Here is a 12,737-nt window from a genome sequence, read left to right as displayed (position 1 = left end):
GGCATATTTACTTCCACTGCTAAGGAAATCACCTGCACAAATGAGTATAGATCAAGTGAAAAAACTGGACAGGCTAAGAAAAAAATGCTAATCTGAAATGGAAAGGCACAACTACATTTTGTACAAATTAATCTCTTTTCTAATGGTTGGTAAAAGAGCAGACCTATCCTATGAACTCCTAAATAATAATAAAACCATAAACGAGGTTACTTTGAAGTTAATAAGATCATGAGGCATGAATGATGCTAGAATTAGAGTACTATATCTTATTAAAGTTTACTCTGTGATTTGTAAAATTGCAGTCAAAATTGTGAAAGAGTGTATTGGCACTGCAATTTCATTAAGACACACCAAATTTCTTAAAAAAAAAAAAAAAGAGGGAAATTCAACAGGCTTAAAGTTATTCTCACTCCTATAGAACCATTTCTAATATATTTACAATAGTTCTGTAAATACCAACTAAATACCAAACTGACCTTGACATTGGGTGACTGGATATGGAAAACAGAAGTCCAAAACCAGAAATTCATGGAATCATTTTCCACTCTCATTATCCTTGACTGACTAGCTAGCAGAGAATAACTTCAATTCCAAATTCTGTCAATGAATATGAGGCCATCTCTTTTCCCCAACACTACATTTATCAATACCATAATTTGACAACTATTTATCATTCACAAACCACATCAAAAAAAGAATGCTATTTCCCTGTTAAACATGATTCAAAATGATCAAAAAATGAATAAGACCTTATTCTTATATCTATACGTGTATTTTTTTAAAATGCTAGCACCAGAAATTCAGAATCTTAAATTGCATGAAGGATGAAATGAAAAGGAAGAAACAAACCTGAAAGCAGATAGCAGGGACTCTCTAGTGTGGCTAATAATATGTGCCACAGTTATTCTGAAGGAATTACTTATGACTCTTCAGGAATGATTTGTGTGCTAGCAAGCACAGAACAGAACTTCATATGAGGTAGAAGGAAAAGTCTTGAAGGTGCTATACTTTCTGGGGAAAAGTGTCTAAAGCTATGTCATAGACTAGAATAAAGATAGGAAGGAATTTTTAAAAGTTTTGGACACTTGGAAAATGTGAACATATTTAGAATTTCTAGACAAAAATTTATATAACTGCCATCCCCAAATGAAATGTGCTCAAATTGTGGGATGGGGGATTAGACACTGAAATTCAATTTATAGCTCTACAAATGGCAGATATATGTAGTTGCAAAATTTTGTTTGTTTCTTTAGAAGCAGATTATCTATCATGAAAAATGAAAACAAAAGAAGAATATACACTGAGTTCTCAAGTTTACTCTAGATGGCTCAAATCTAGATTTAATTTTTTTACTTTTCAAAATGAAAAAACCACTCACCCTAAGAGTTTGCAGTTTCAGTAATTTTCTACAATCTAAATTCCTTGTTTAAAACTCAAGAATTCAAATTTTGCTGCTTTTGAACAGTACACTGATTAGTTTAGCACATCTCGCTAAGCAGGCAAGTTTTCTCTCCAAGCATTTTAAAATGACTCAAATTAGAAAAGAAATGGAAAGACACAAAAGTAGTCAGAAGGATCCCAGGGAAAGTAAAAGGTTTTTTGAGTCATGTATAGTCATATATAGTCATGTATAGTCTAAGCTGTTGCCATATTAAAAAATGACAAGGTTATATAGGTCATCAAAATGTCTCCAATTACCTGCCTAGAAAATCAGCACAGTGAAGTGGAAAATAAAATATCATTATTGCTGTAAAATTATTGAGAATTGTTACTTCAACCAAAATGGAGGAAGGAGGAAAGAAAACAAATGTTGAAAGTCAAATGCTGGAAAATGTCATTAAAACCTTTAGTGGTTTAATTAAAACCAAAAATGATATCTGTGGCTTTAAAATGCTGAATTGTGTGTGTCCCAATTTTCAAATATGGCTAATACAAAACAATGCAAGCCAAAAAAACTCAGTATAACAAAGTCATTTTTCTCTGAAATGAACTCTCACGTATATCTAGCTTTAAAATATCATGAAAATCCTATTACTTGGAGTTTCATATCAGTCTCCTAAAGAAGAAAGTTCAAATATTTGATAAAGACAGTTTAAAAAATTCTCAATAATGACTTTAGAGATTGATTTTTAAATGAATTGTTTGGAAGTTAATTTAGATGAGACACTAACTGGGCAAATCAGTAATTTCTATTAAGTGGACAAAGTGTAGAACACAGCGACATGGGGAAGGAAGCATTGTAAAAAGGGGAATTCATCAGCCTAACTAGATGAGTTTCTTTCATTTCTTAGCCTGTACTTGGTGTCGGTGGTGTTATAGCTTTTCTCTTGGTGTCTGGATATTGCATGAATTCTTTTTTTTTGTAGAGGTAAAAACACCATAAAAAGGATACTGAGAGGAATTAATGACTACCTTAACTATATTATAATACTGAAAATGGAGCATAACAGTGTAAGATCGTTGTGGGGAGGGAACATCTCTGCCAACTCTGTTGTACTGTACTCTCTCAAGCTCTTGTTAGTATAGTGTTTTGCACATAGTAAGCACTAAATACCACTGATGATGACAATGATGATACCTTAAATATGAGAACTGAGAGTCTTGGAATTAGAACTTTGATATGTGGAAGATCAGTAGAAATGACTCATTATTTAGTATCATTTTTAATTTTTAATTACCAAGTTTCAATAAAAAGGATGTTCACAGTAGTGGAACTTAAATTTTTAGCAGAAAATGAAGGAAAAGGCAATGGAAAATGAAGATTCACGACAAAGGACACAAACTTTATGTTAAAGTGCTTTTAAAGGCTATACTCACAGAGCAGCCTCTTGTTTTGACAATCCTTTGAAATTCACCTCCAGATAATGATCTATGTCATCTTTCCCTTTGATCAACTGAGACCTAAATTTAAATGGAAAAAAATTTTAAAGTACTGACTTACTGAAATGGAAAGACTTTTGGAATATATGTAATGCAACCTGAAGTATAATAAATACTGAAATACTGACAGTGAAATGCATCTGAAACATTCCATAAAGACACATAACCAGTATACTCAGACATTTTGATTTATAGCCATTTTTGGATTTTAAGTTTTCAGAATGGAGGAGAAAAATAGGGAGAAGGGTAAAACCCCAGAATATAAAATGAAGCAATAGTCTTATCTGAATACTAAAGGATGAGTTAAGGGGAGACCTACTTGGGACTAAAGTACTCTTTTTTTTAAAAAAATAAAAATCAACCACTCTGCCTGAAAAAACCCCAACGAAACACCAAACAGTGGTTTCATAGTTGCACAGCACTACAGAAAAAAAGGTGTCTTGCCATCAAAATGAGGAATTACACAGGCTCTACCTTTAAATAGTTTTAAGATCACTTTGCTATAGAGAAATAACTTAGTAGAAGAAACTAAGCAAACTGCATTTTAAAATTCCCTTAAGGGGAAAGAATGGGCGAGGATGTTTCTGCTGAGCTTTTAACAAAGAAGAGGGTAAAGGTAATTGTTCAACTTCAGAACAGCAGCTGGGTTACTTAACATTTTGGACTTCGATACTTTAGAAATCATTTCATATTGCCTAAAAGTGCAGTATACACATTTCAGGGTGATACCGAATTTCACAGCGCCATTCTGTGCAGTGTCTAAATTTCAACAAGGGAAATTCAGGGACATTAGGACATTATCCCACAAAAAATGGGATAATAGCAAACAACCCAAGATAGGCTATGGAATCTCCTTTAGATAGTCAAGCCTGGAAACAGGACAGTGAACTGCTATATAAATTTGTTGGACTTACTTAAGCTGCATCTTAAAACACAGCTTCCAACTCGCATGTAACTTCCTTGACTTCTGGAATACCAGGAAACCTAGAATTCCCCCTCTCAATTTTATGAAATTGCCCTTTTGTCATTCTCCGGGTGAACCGGTAATAGGTAGCAAACTTTCATTCATTCAGTCATATTTATTGAGCGCTTACTGTGTACTAAGCACTTGGGAGAGTACAATATAACAGACACATTCCCTGCCAACATCATTTAAATGTTATATGTTACAGTCTGGGAAGCAGGGGGAAAATAACAATATATATATATATATATATCTTTAATAGTAAAATTAGACCCTTGGCAAGTAACATTTTAGTTTTTTGTTAATTGGCATTAACAAATATTTTAGAGATATTTATTTAATAGAGGTATTTTTTGAAAGAAAGTGAGACATATACCTTGAAAATCCTGTTGAAAAGCTAAGCCTTTTCGGCTTTAAGTAAAGCAGCCGCTTTGTGCTTTGTGACGGTAGAGATGGTAAAGTTTTCATTTTGGTCTAAAGGTGAAAAACAACAACCAAACAATACTTTTAATGCCCTTTCAAAGCATTCTTCAAAACTAATCATTAGCAATTTTGAGCAGCTCTGTGCACAGCATAAGTACTAAGCACTTGGGAGAGTAAAACAGAGTAGGCATAGTCTCTACCCTCAGTGAGCTTACATTCTAGCAAGGGTAACAGACACTAAAATCGGAGGAAAGAGAAAAATATCTAATGTTTCTATAAACATGAGTTAGTACTCAATAGGTTATGCAAGGCTTGTACTTCAGTGGGATTGGAGAATGTGAGTTCACAAGTTGTAGGTGTCAATTAATGGCATTTATTGAGCACTTACTTTGTGAAGAGCGCTGTGCTAAGTATTTGGGAGAGTATGAGTTGGTAGACAAGATCCTTACCCACAAGAAGCTTACAGCCTAGATGGGGAGATGGAAGTATATAATTTGTGCAGAGCAGAAATTAATCAGAGAAGGCCTTTTGGAGGTGATTTCAAGAAATTTTGCAGTGAGGTCAATGGTCTATGACATCTATTGAGGGAGGGAGCTCCAGGCTAGGGGAAGGGCAAAGGCAAAAGACAGTCAGTGGTGGATGAGAGACAGAACTAAACAAAGTAATCTGGCTGTTTTGGGAGCAGCCAAAAGGGTGTGGAGGGAGAATGAATAAACATATAGGAGGGAGAGAGATGACTGGGGGGCCTTTAAGCCATTGGTCAGGAGTTTCAACTTGATGGAGAGAGTTTTTGGAGAGTTGTGGAGAGTGACATTTTAGAAACATGATGCAAGTAGCAGAAGGAAACGTGCTGAAGAACAATGATTTTGGAAGCAGGGAGATAGCAAGGAGGCTGATACAGGAGTCAAATCAGGATATGACAAATGGTTTGAAGCTACTTTGGGCTGCTTGGGAAATGTGGCAGGATCTCAAAGATGCCAGCATCATAATTTTCAAGAAGAAAGGCAAAAAGGTCAGATGGCAGCAAGTACTGGGGTATCCCATTATTGTCCACTACCAGCAAGGTCCTACTTCTTGTCCCGACTGGCTGTTAAAGAATATCATAAAAAATGTTACCAGAATTAAAATGTGGCTTCTTTGGTAAAAGAGCAGATGTTAATATATATCCCAGTTTTCCTTGTTAAAAGTTCTAAAAGATATTTATAATGAGGTAGCTCATTTAAAAAAAATAACATAACTTGGGTGCTAAGAATTGTCTGCTTTTTGATCTGATTTAGTATCTCTCATTAATGGAAAATGATATAGCTGTGAATATCTAAATAAACAGACAGCCATGAATAGGCTGTAGGAATCATGTCTACCAGCTCTGTTGTACTGCACTCTCCCAAGCATTTAGAGCAGTGTTCTCACACAGCAAGCACTCAATAAACACCAAAAAATAAATACCAAGCCAAAAAAACCCCCAAACCAAACAGCCTTTGTTACTTTGAACTTGCCCCCAAATAATTAAGCTTGGAAGTGATCTCCCGGGGGCCCCCGGGAATAAATTGGGTGGAATGGGGAATAATTTTGGAACGGGGCCACTAGTACCGAGAGCTTTTTTTTTCCATCACTGTGGAACCCTTGCATGCTGCAAGGGTCATAAATGTAGTTCTTATAGCCAATTCCTGGGCTGAGGATGCCCAGGTTCCTGGTTCTGCCACAGTGGTGTGGAGCAAGGGGCCTCCACCCTTTGGAGGTCCCATGAACAGTTCTCCAAATCCTCTTCCCCCCCCCCAGTCAAAAGGAGTTTCCACTGTGCTTCAAAACCTCTGGGAATCCCAGAAGGATTCTTTTACCACATATAGGCTCTTTTGTTTCCCTATGGAGATTCAGAGGAAGCACTGTCCCACTACCTTCATAGCTCCAGAGTGACCCTAATCCTAACTCTAACCCTAGAGTTGAGATTGAATGAAGCTAGAAAGTTCCAGTCATACTCACATTAGTGCTCATCTTTGGTCTCAACTCCATCAGGATCCTGGATCAGCACTTTATTATCCTATCAAAAATGTCCACCTGCATATATATGATAGGTAGATTTAATTTTTTTCTTCTATTTACTCAGGGAAAAAATCCCAACTCTACATACAGTGCAGTAACATGTCTGAGTTGTCGTACAGATCCACATTTTATTTAAGTTCTCAACCTACAGTTCCTACTATTAAAGTTTCAGCTGCCAGTTCCTTCATATTGCTCTTCTCTGATCTGAGAATATTATCAGCAGGAGCACCTTTACTCTTAAATTTGGATTAATGTAAGTATTGCGAGCCCTGCCGGCAAGCCTCAAGGCACAAACTATGAATGGAGGGTTTGTGTGGGTGTGAGAGAGAGAGAGAGATAAAGACTGAATTTTAAAGTAAAAGAGTTGCACTGTATTTCCCAGGAAAAGAGTCATGGAGTCAGTCTAAAATATTTAAATGCTTCATTTTGGGACGATCAAAAGTCTCTCTGAGTATGTGAATGAGAGTTGATGGTCAGAATAATGAACGTGGGGGGAGTCAGAACTGAGTCTTCCAAAACCTGGATAGCATCATATGACTGTCGGGGGTGGGAAGCAGACTAGTGTTTAGCCTGGGGTCAGATTTTGTCTTATGACTGGTAGGGGGAGGCAGCACAGTGTTGGATTGTAGTTCAACCTCTTCGCTTTGGGATTAGTAGAATCGGCAGGACACCCAGACAACTTCGTAAAACAACCAAATGCCTCTCAGACCCATCCTGATTCGCTCTACTCCCCCTGCCCTGGACTCCACCCCACTTTCCTTGGAGCAATGAGCTATTCTCTAGTACACTGTTAATCATAAATTTGGGATGAACTCAAAAACATTTAATACTTTCAGGGTTCAATCACTATCCCAGACTTGAATTTAGACAAGTACAGAACAGGAATTACCAAGGCCCCCCTTTTTTTTCCAGCCTACCAGTTCTGAGACTTCAGGGTGGGAGGAGAAGGAAAGAGAAGGAAGATTGTGGGAAAAATGCAAGAGGGGGACTAGCTTCTGAGGCATGGCTTTGTGCTGCTTCTCTCTCCTCTGCCTGTTGGATTCTCTAACACTTCTGTGACTGACCAGTTCTGTTCCCCGGGAAACACTGTTCCAGGAACTTTTGCCCATATAGACGTCCCCACTAGCCGAGTGGAGGTCTGAGGATTAGGACAAAAATAGCAAATAGTGCCATGCTAGGACTGCACACAACCTAGAGAAAAGTCAAAGTTCATATCAAAAGTTGGAAGGCCAGGCAGAATCTACTAACTTGGGGGACGCATCAATTAATTAATGAACCAATGTGGCCGCTTAAGGATTCTTTCTAGGACATACCTAGACCTGGATTCACATAGCTGAAGTTGGAGTGAACTGGACCTGCCTCATGGCTAAGGGAGTTGAGGTATGTTCATTTAAAATTTCACCCAGGTGCTTTCTTTTTATTCTGAGATTTGTCTATGCCATAGACTCTTTGGGATGAATGTATTAAACCAGTGTCTTGGGTTTCTCATTGGTAAAATAGAAATAGTGATATTGGTTTTTCATAACATTGTTTTATCTAGAGCTTCATCACCATTAGTTAGCACTGATATTTAGTAAGTGACACCACAGTGATCGGCATGATGTTAAGCAATCTATTTTAAAGGGCGGAGAGCAACTTGTAAATGGAAATATATAATTAAATTGAGATTCTTCATGCAGAAAAACTTTTAATGATGCAAACTTTTAATTTTTTTTAAACGTGAAAACTGTCTATTTATTATTTGGTTCTTATACTATGGATTTAAGAGCACGGCACCATTTGCCCCACAGATATGTTGGGCAATATCTACGAGGGCTAGTTTGTGCAACACTTTAAACTTGCACCAGTCGCTTGGAGCCTTTTCTAATAATAATGTTGGTATTTGTTAAGCGCTTACTATGTGCCGAGCACTGTTCTAAGCGCTGGAGTAGACACAGGGGAATCAGGATGTCCCACGTGGGGCTCACACTCTTAATCCCCATTTTACAGATGAGGTAACTGAGGCACAGAGAAGTTAAGTGACTTGCCCACAGTCACACAGCTGTCAGGCTAAGATCTCAGAGCCAAATGTCACTTGGGCCAGGTAGGAGAATATCTTGGGAGGGGAGAAAAGATACTACTTTCTCCCCAATTCAACTCTATCAGCTGTTCAGAGCCAGCCTGACCCCGTTCAAAAAAATGGTCAAAATATAGAGAGACAGTAAAAGCCAATTACCAGTGCAAGAGCACTTAAAAATACAGGCTTTCATGAGAACATCATATTAACAGGGTTATGAAAATCTACAAAGAACAGGGTAAATAAGCAGCGTAGCCTAGAGGAAAATGCATAGAATCAAGGGTCAGGAGACCTACAGTCCAATCCATGCTCTGCGGTTTGCCTGCAGTTACCTTAGGCAAATTACTTAACTTCTCTATGCCTCGGTTTCCTCATCTGTAAAATGGGGATTCAATTCCTGTTCTCTCTTCCCCTTAGAATGTGAGACCCACCATGACGGGCAAGGGCTGTGTCTGTTCTCACTGTGTTTAATCTACATAAAATTTAGCAGATAGGTCAATCAATTGTATTTATTGAGTATTCACTGTATAAAGCACAGTACTAAGCGCTTAGAGTACAATATAACAGAGTTGTTAGACATGTTCCCTGTCCACAACAAGCTTACAGTCTAGAGGGAGCTTACCTACTATAGCAATTTTACCATAACTTATTATTATATTTTGAAATCTTGCTTCGCTTTTAAAACAGTAAAACAGATTAAAGAAATCTTACTTTATTTTTAATGCAATGAAAGTATTCCCTATGGCAAAATTGTTAAATGTAATGAAGACGGATGCTGACAATTCTGGACCCCTTTATTTTAATTTTCTTCACTGCTCCTAGCATTCTGGGGAGTTCATTTACATATCAAATCATTAAATGCAAGTTATAAATGACAAACTCATCAATTCTTGTTTGTGGTTAACATAACTATGCACAAAAAATTGTCTAGGCCTAGAGATAAGTTTGAGATGTGTTCATTTCTTTTTACCTGCGTTTTGTGATTTCTGCCAATGGTAGTCCCTGACTTGTGGATTCAGCCTGAAAAGCAGAATGAAAAGAACCGTACCACAAGAAACAAAAACGGAAAAAAGCCAGTCCTTATCGCTAAGTGTGAATATATTTATTTGCAGGGGCAGGAGCCTAAAATGCTCATGGACGGCCAAAGTATTGTGCCCAAAAACTCAAAAGAAAAAATTCCTGGCCTTCTTTCGGTCTGGGCTTTATCTACTCCCTTCCAATTCACGTGCCCAGTTCCTCTCCACCTGATTCCTGTAAATGATCAGCCTCCACCCTCAAATCTCTTATCATTGATTACCCTGAGAAAGGCTGAAATCTCTTATCATTAAATATTACTAGTATTGATTAAGCACCTACTGTGTGCAAAGCACTGTACTAACCGCTTGGGAGAGTACACTAGCGTGGTTTAGTGGAAAGAGCCCGGGTTTGGGAGTCAGAGGACATGGGTTCTAATCCCCACTCCGCCACTTGGCTGCTGTGTGACCCTGGGCAAGTCACTTCACTTCTCTGCGCCTCGGTGACCTCATCTGTCAAATGGGGATTAAGACTGTGAACTCCACGTGGGACAACCTGATTACCCTGTATGTACCCCAGCGCTTAGAACGGTGCTCAGCAGCAGCGTGGCTCAGTGGAAAGAGCCCGGGCTTGGGAGTCAGAGGTCATGGGTTCTAATCCCAGATCCGCCACTTGGCAATTGTGTGACTTTGGGCAAGTCACTTCACTTCTCTGGGCCTCAGTTACCTCATCTGGAAAATGGGAATGAGGAGTGTGAGCCCCATGAGGGACAACCTGATCACCTTATATCCCCCCAGCGCTTAGAACAGTGCTGTGCACATAGTAAGCGCTTAACAAATACCAACATTATTATTAGTAGTAGTAAGTGCTTAACAAATGCCATCGTTATTATAAGAGCCCCGGTTTGGGAGTCAGAAGGTCATGGGTTCTAATCCCATCTCTGACACTTGTCTGCTGTGTCACCTTGGGCACGTCACTTCACTTCTCTGTGCCTCACTGACCTCATCTGTAAAATGGGGATGAAGACTGTGAGCCCCACGTGGGACAACCTGATTACCTTGTACTCCCCCTCCCCCAGCGCTTAGAACAGTGCTTGGCACATAGCACATGCCATCATTATTGTCGGCTACGTGACCTTGGGCAAGTCACTTCACTTCTCTGTGCCTCAGTGACCTTATCTGTAAAATGGGGATGAAAACTGAGAGCCCCACGTGGGACAACCTGATTACCTTGTAACCCCCCCCCCCCAAGGGCTTAGAACAGTGCTTGGCACATAGTAAGCGCTTAACAAATGCCATCATCATCATTATTATTAGACTTTAGCACGAGACGTGGCTCAATGGAAAGAGCCCGGGCTTGGGAGTCAGAGGTCGTGGGTTCCAATCCCGGCTCCTCCACCTGTCTGCTGTGTGACCTGGGGCAAGTCACTTAACTTCTCTGGGCCTCAGTGACCTCATCTGTAAAAATAGGGATTAAAAAAAAAAGGGAGCCCCATGGGGGGGCAATCTGATTGCCCAGCGCTTAGACCAGTGCTCTGCACATAGTAAGCGCTTAACAAATACCATCATTATTATTATTAGAAGACCCATTCCCGGCCCCCAACGAGCTCACGGTCTCTGCTCTTCCCAGGGCGTGGTGCACTGTCCTCCCGCCGCGGAAGAGCGCAGTCCGCCGGGCACAGTGCTTAGCACCTCTCGTCGCCCATCCTCCTCCAACCCCGAGCCAGGGCCACTGCGGGCGGGCGGGGGGGGGGGGGGGGGAAGGCGGGGGCGGCCCCGTCGCCAGGGTAACCAGGACGCCAGGGGGCGGGGCCGGCGAGGGGGAGGGGTCCGGGCCACGCCCACAACTGGAGGGGCCACGCCCACAAGGGGCGGTGTCTGGGGTGGCAGCCTCGGTTGCCCTGACAACGGATGCCCCGTCCGCAAGGGGGCGGGGTCTGGGCTGGCGGCCTCTGTTGCCCTGACAACGGATGCCCCGTCCACAAGGGGGCGGGGTCTGGCCTGGCGGCCTCTGTTGCCCGGACAACGGATGCCCTGCCCATAAGGGGGCGGGGTCTGGGCTGGAAGCTTCTGGGCTGGGAGCTTCAGTTCGGCCTCATTAATAGTCAATCATTCATCCATCCATTCACCCGTCCATTCATTCATCCATTCATTCATCCATTCATTCATCCATTCACTCAAGAGGCTTTGGTCGTGCGGACGGCGGGCATCAGTTCGGCCTCGTTAATAGTCATTCATTCATTCATTCATCCATCCATTCATTCAATAGTATTTATTGAGCGCTCACTATGTGCAGAGCACTGTGCTAAGCACTTGGAATGTACAATTCGGCAACAGATAGAGACAATCCCTGCCCACTGACGGGCTTACGGTCTAATCGACGGGCTTACAGTCTAATCCATCCATTCATCCATTTGTTCGTCCATCCATCCATCCATCCATCCATCCATCCATCCATCCATCCATCCATCCATCCATCCATCCATCCATCCATCCATCCATCCAAAGAGGCTTCGGTCGCGCAGATGGCAGACATCAGTTCGTCCTCATTAATAGTCATTCATCCGTCCATCCATCCATCCATCCATTCAAGAGGCTTTGGTTCGCGCGGACGGCAGGCGTCAGTTCAGCCTCATTAATAGTTATTCATTCATTCATTCATCCATTCATCCATCCATTCATTCAAGAGGCTTCGGTCGCGCGAACGGCAGGCAACAGTTCGGCCTCATTAATAGTCATTCATTCATCCATCCATTCATTCATCCATTCAGTCGTATTTATTGAGCGCTTACGGCGTGCAGAGCACTGTACTACTACTAACGTTGGTATTTGTTGAGCGCTTACTATGTGCAGAGCACTGTTCTAAGCGCTGGGGGAGATACAGGGTCATCAGGTTGTCCCACGTGAGGCTCCCAGTCTTCATCCCCGTTTTCCGGATGAGGTCACTGCGGCCCCGAGAAGTGAAGTGACTTGCCCACGGTCACACAGCCGACAAGCGGCAGAGCCGGCGTTCAAACCCATGACCTCCGATTCCCCAGCCCGGGCTCTTGCCACTGAGCCACGCTGCTTCTCCAAGGGCTTGGAACGTACAATTCGGTAGCACATATTGACAATCCCTACCCACCAACGGGCTCCCAGGCTAAAAGGGGGAGACAGCAAAACAAGTTGTCAGGCATCAATACCATCAAGATATACCGAATCATAGATATATGCACATCATTAGTAAAATAGAGTAATAACGTATACGCAAATATACGAGGTGATAATGATGGTATTTGTTAAGTGCTTACTATGGGCCAAGCACTTTTCTAAGCGCTGGGGTAGATTGAAGGTTATCAGGTTGTCCCATATGGGGCTCCCA

At 41.2% G+C, this 12,737-nt stretch overlaps 1 protein-coding gene across 5 annotated transcripts in view; it reads right to left on the bottom strand.

Moving 5' to 3' along the window:
- Positions 1-12,737, bottom strand: part of TTC29 (tetratricopeptide repeat domain 29) — a 222,281-nt gene that overhangs the window by 148,108 nt on the left and 61,436 nt on the right. For 3 of the 5 annotated variants that reach the window (XR_003763178.2, XM_029076332.2, XM_029076335.2), the window contains exons 1-5: positions 10,989-11,114; positions 9,334-9,383; positions 6,248-6,322; positions 4,221-4,318; positions 2,818-2,901 (exon numbers count right to left, since the gene is read on the bottom strand). Coding sequence is in view for 4 of the 5 variants with exons in the window: in XM_029076332.2 (XP_028932165.1) it covers positions 2,818-2,901; positions 4,221-4,318; positions 6,248-6,277 (212 nt within the window). In the remaining variant the exon portion in view is untranslated. Of the gene's footprint in view, positions 1-2,817; positions 2,902-4,220; positions 4,319-6,247; positions 6,323-9,333; positions 9,384-10,988; positions 11,115-12,737 lie in introns of those variants that run through there. The other 2 variants (XM_029076333.2, XM_029076334.2) reach the window with 2 other exon arrangements.

Source organism: Ornithorhynchus anatinus, chromosome 12 (genome assembly GCF_004115215.2).
Source record: "Ornithorhynchus anatinus isolate Pmale09 chromosome 12, mOrnAna1.pri.v4, whole genome shotgun sequence".
NCBI lineage: Eukaryota > Metazoa > Chordata > Mammalia > Monotremata > Ornithorhynchidae > Ornithorhynchus > Ornithorhynchus anatinus.
Note: the sequence above shows the minus strand (reverse complement) of the source record. Positions and strands in the feature narration are given on the sequence as shown.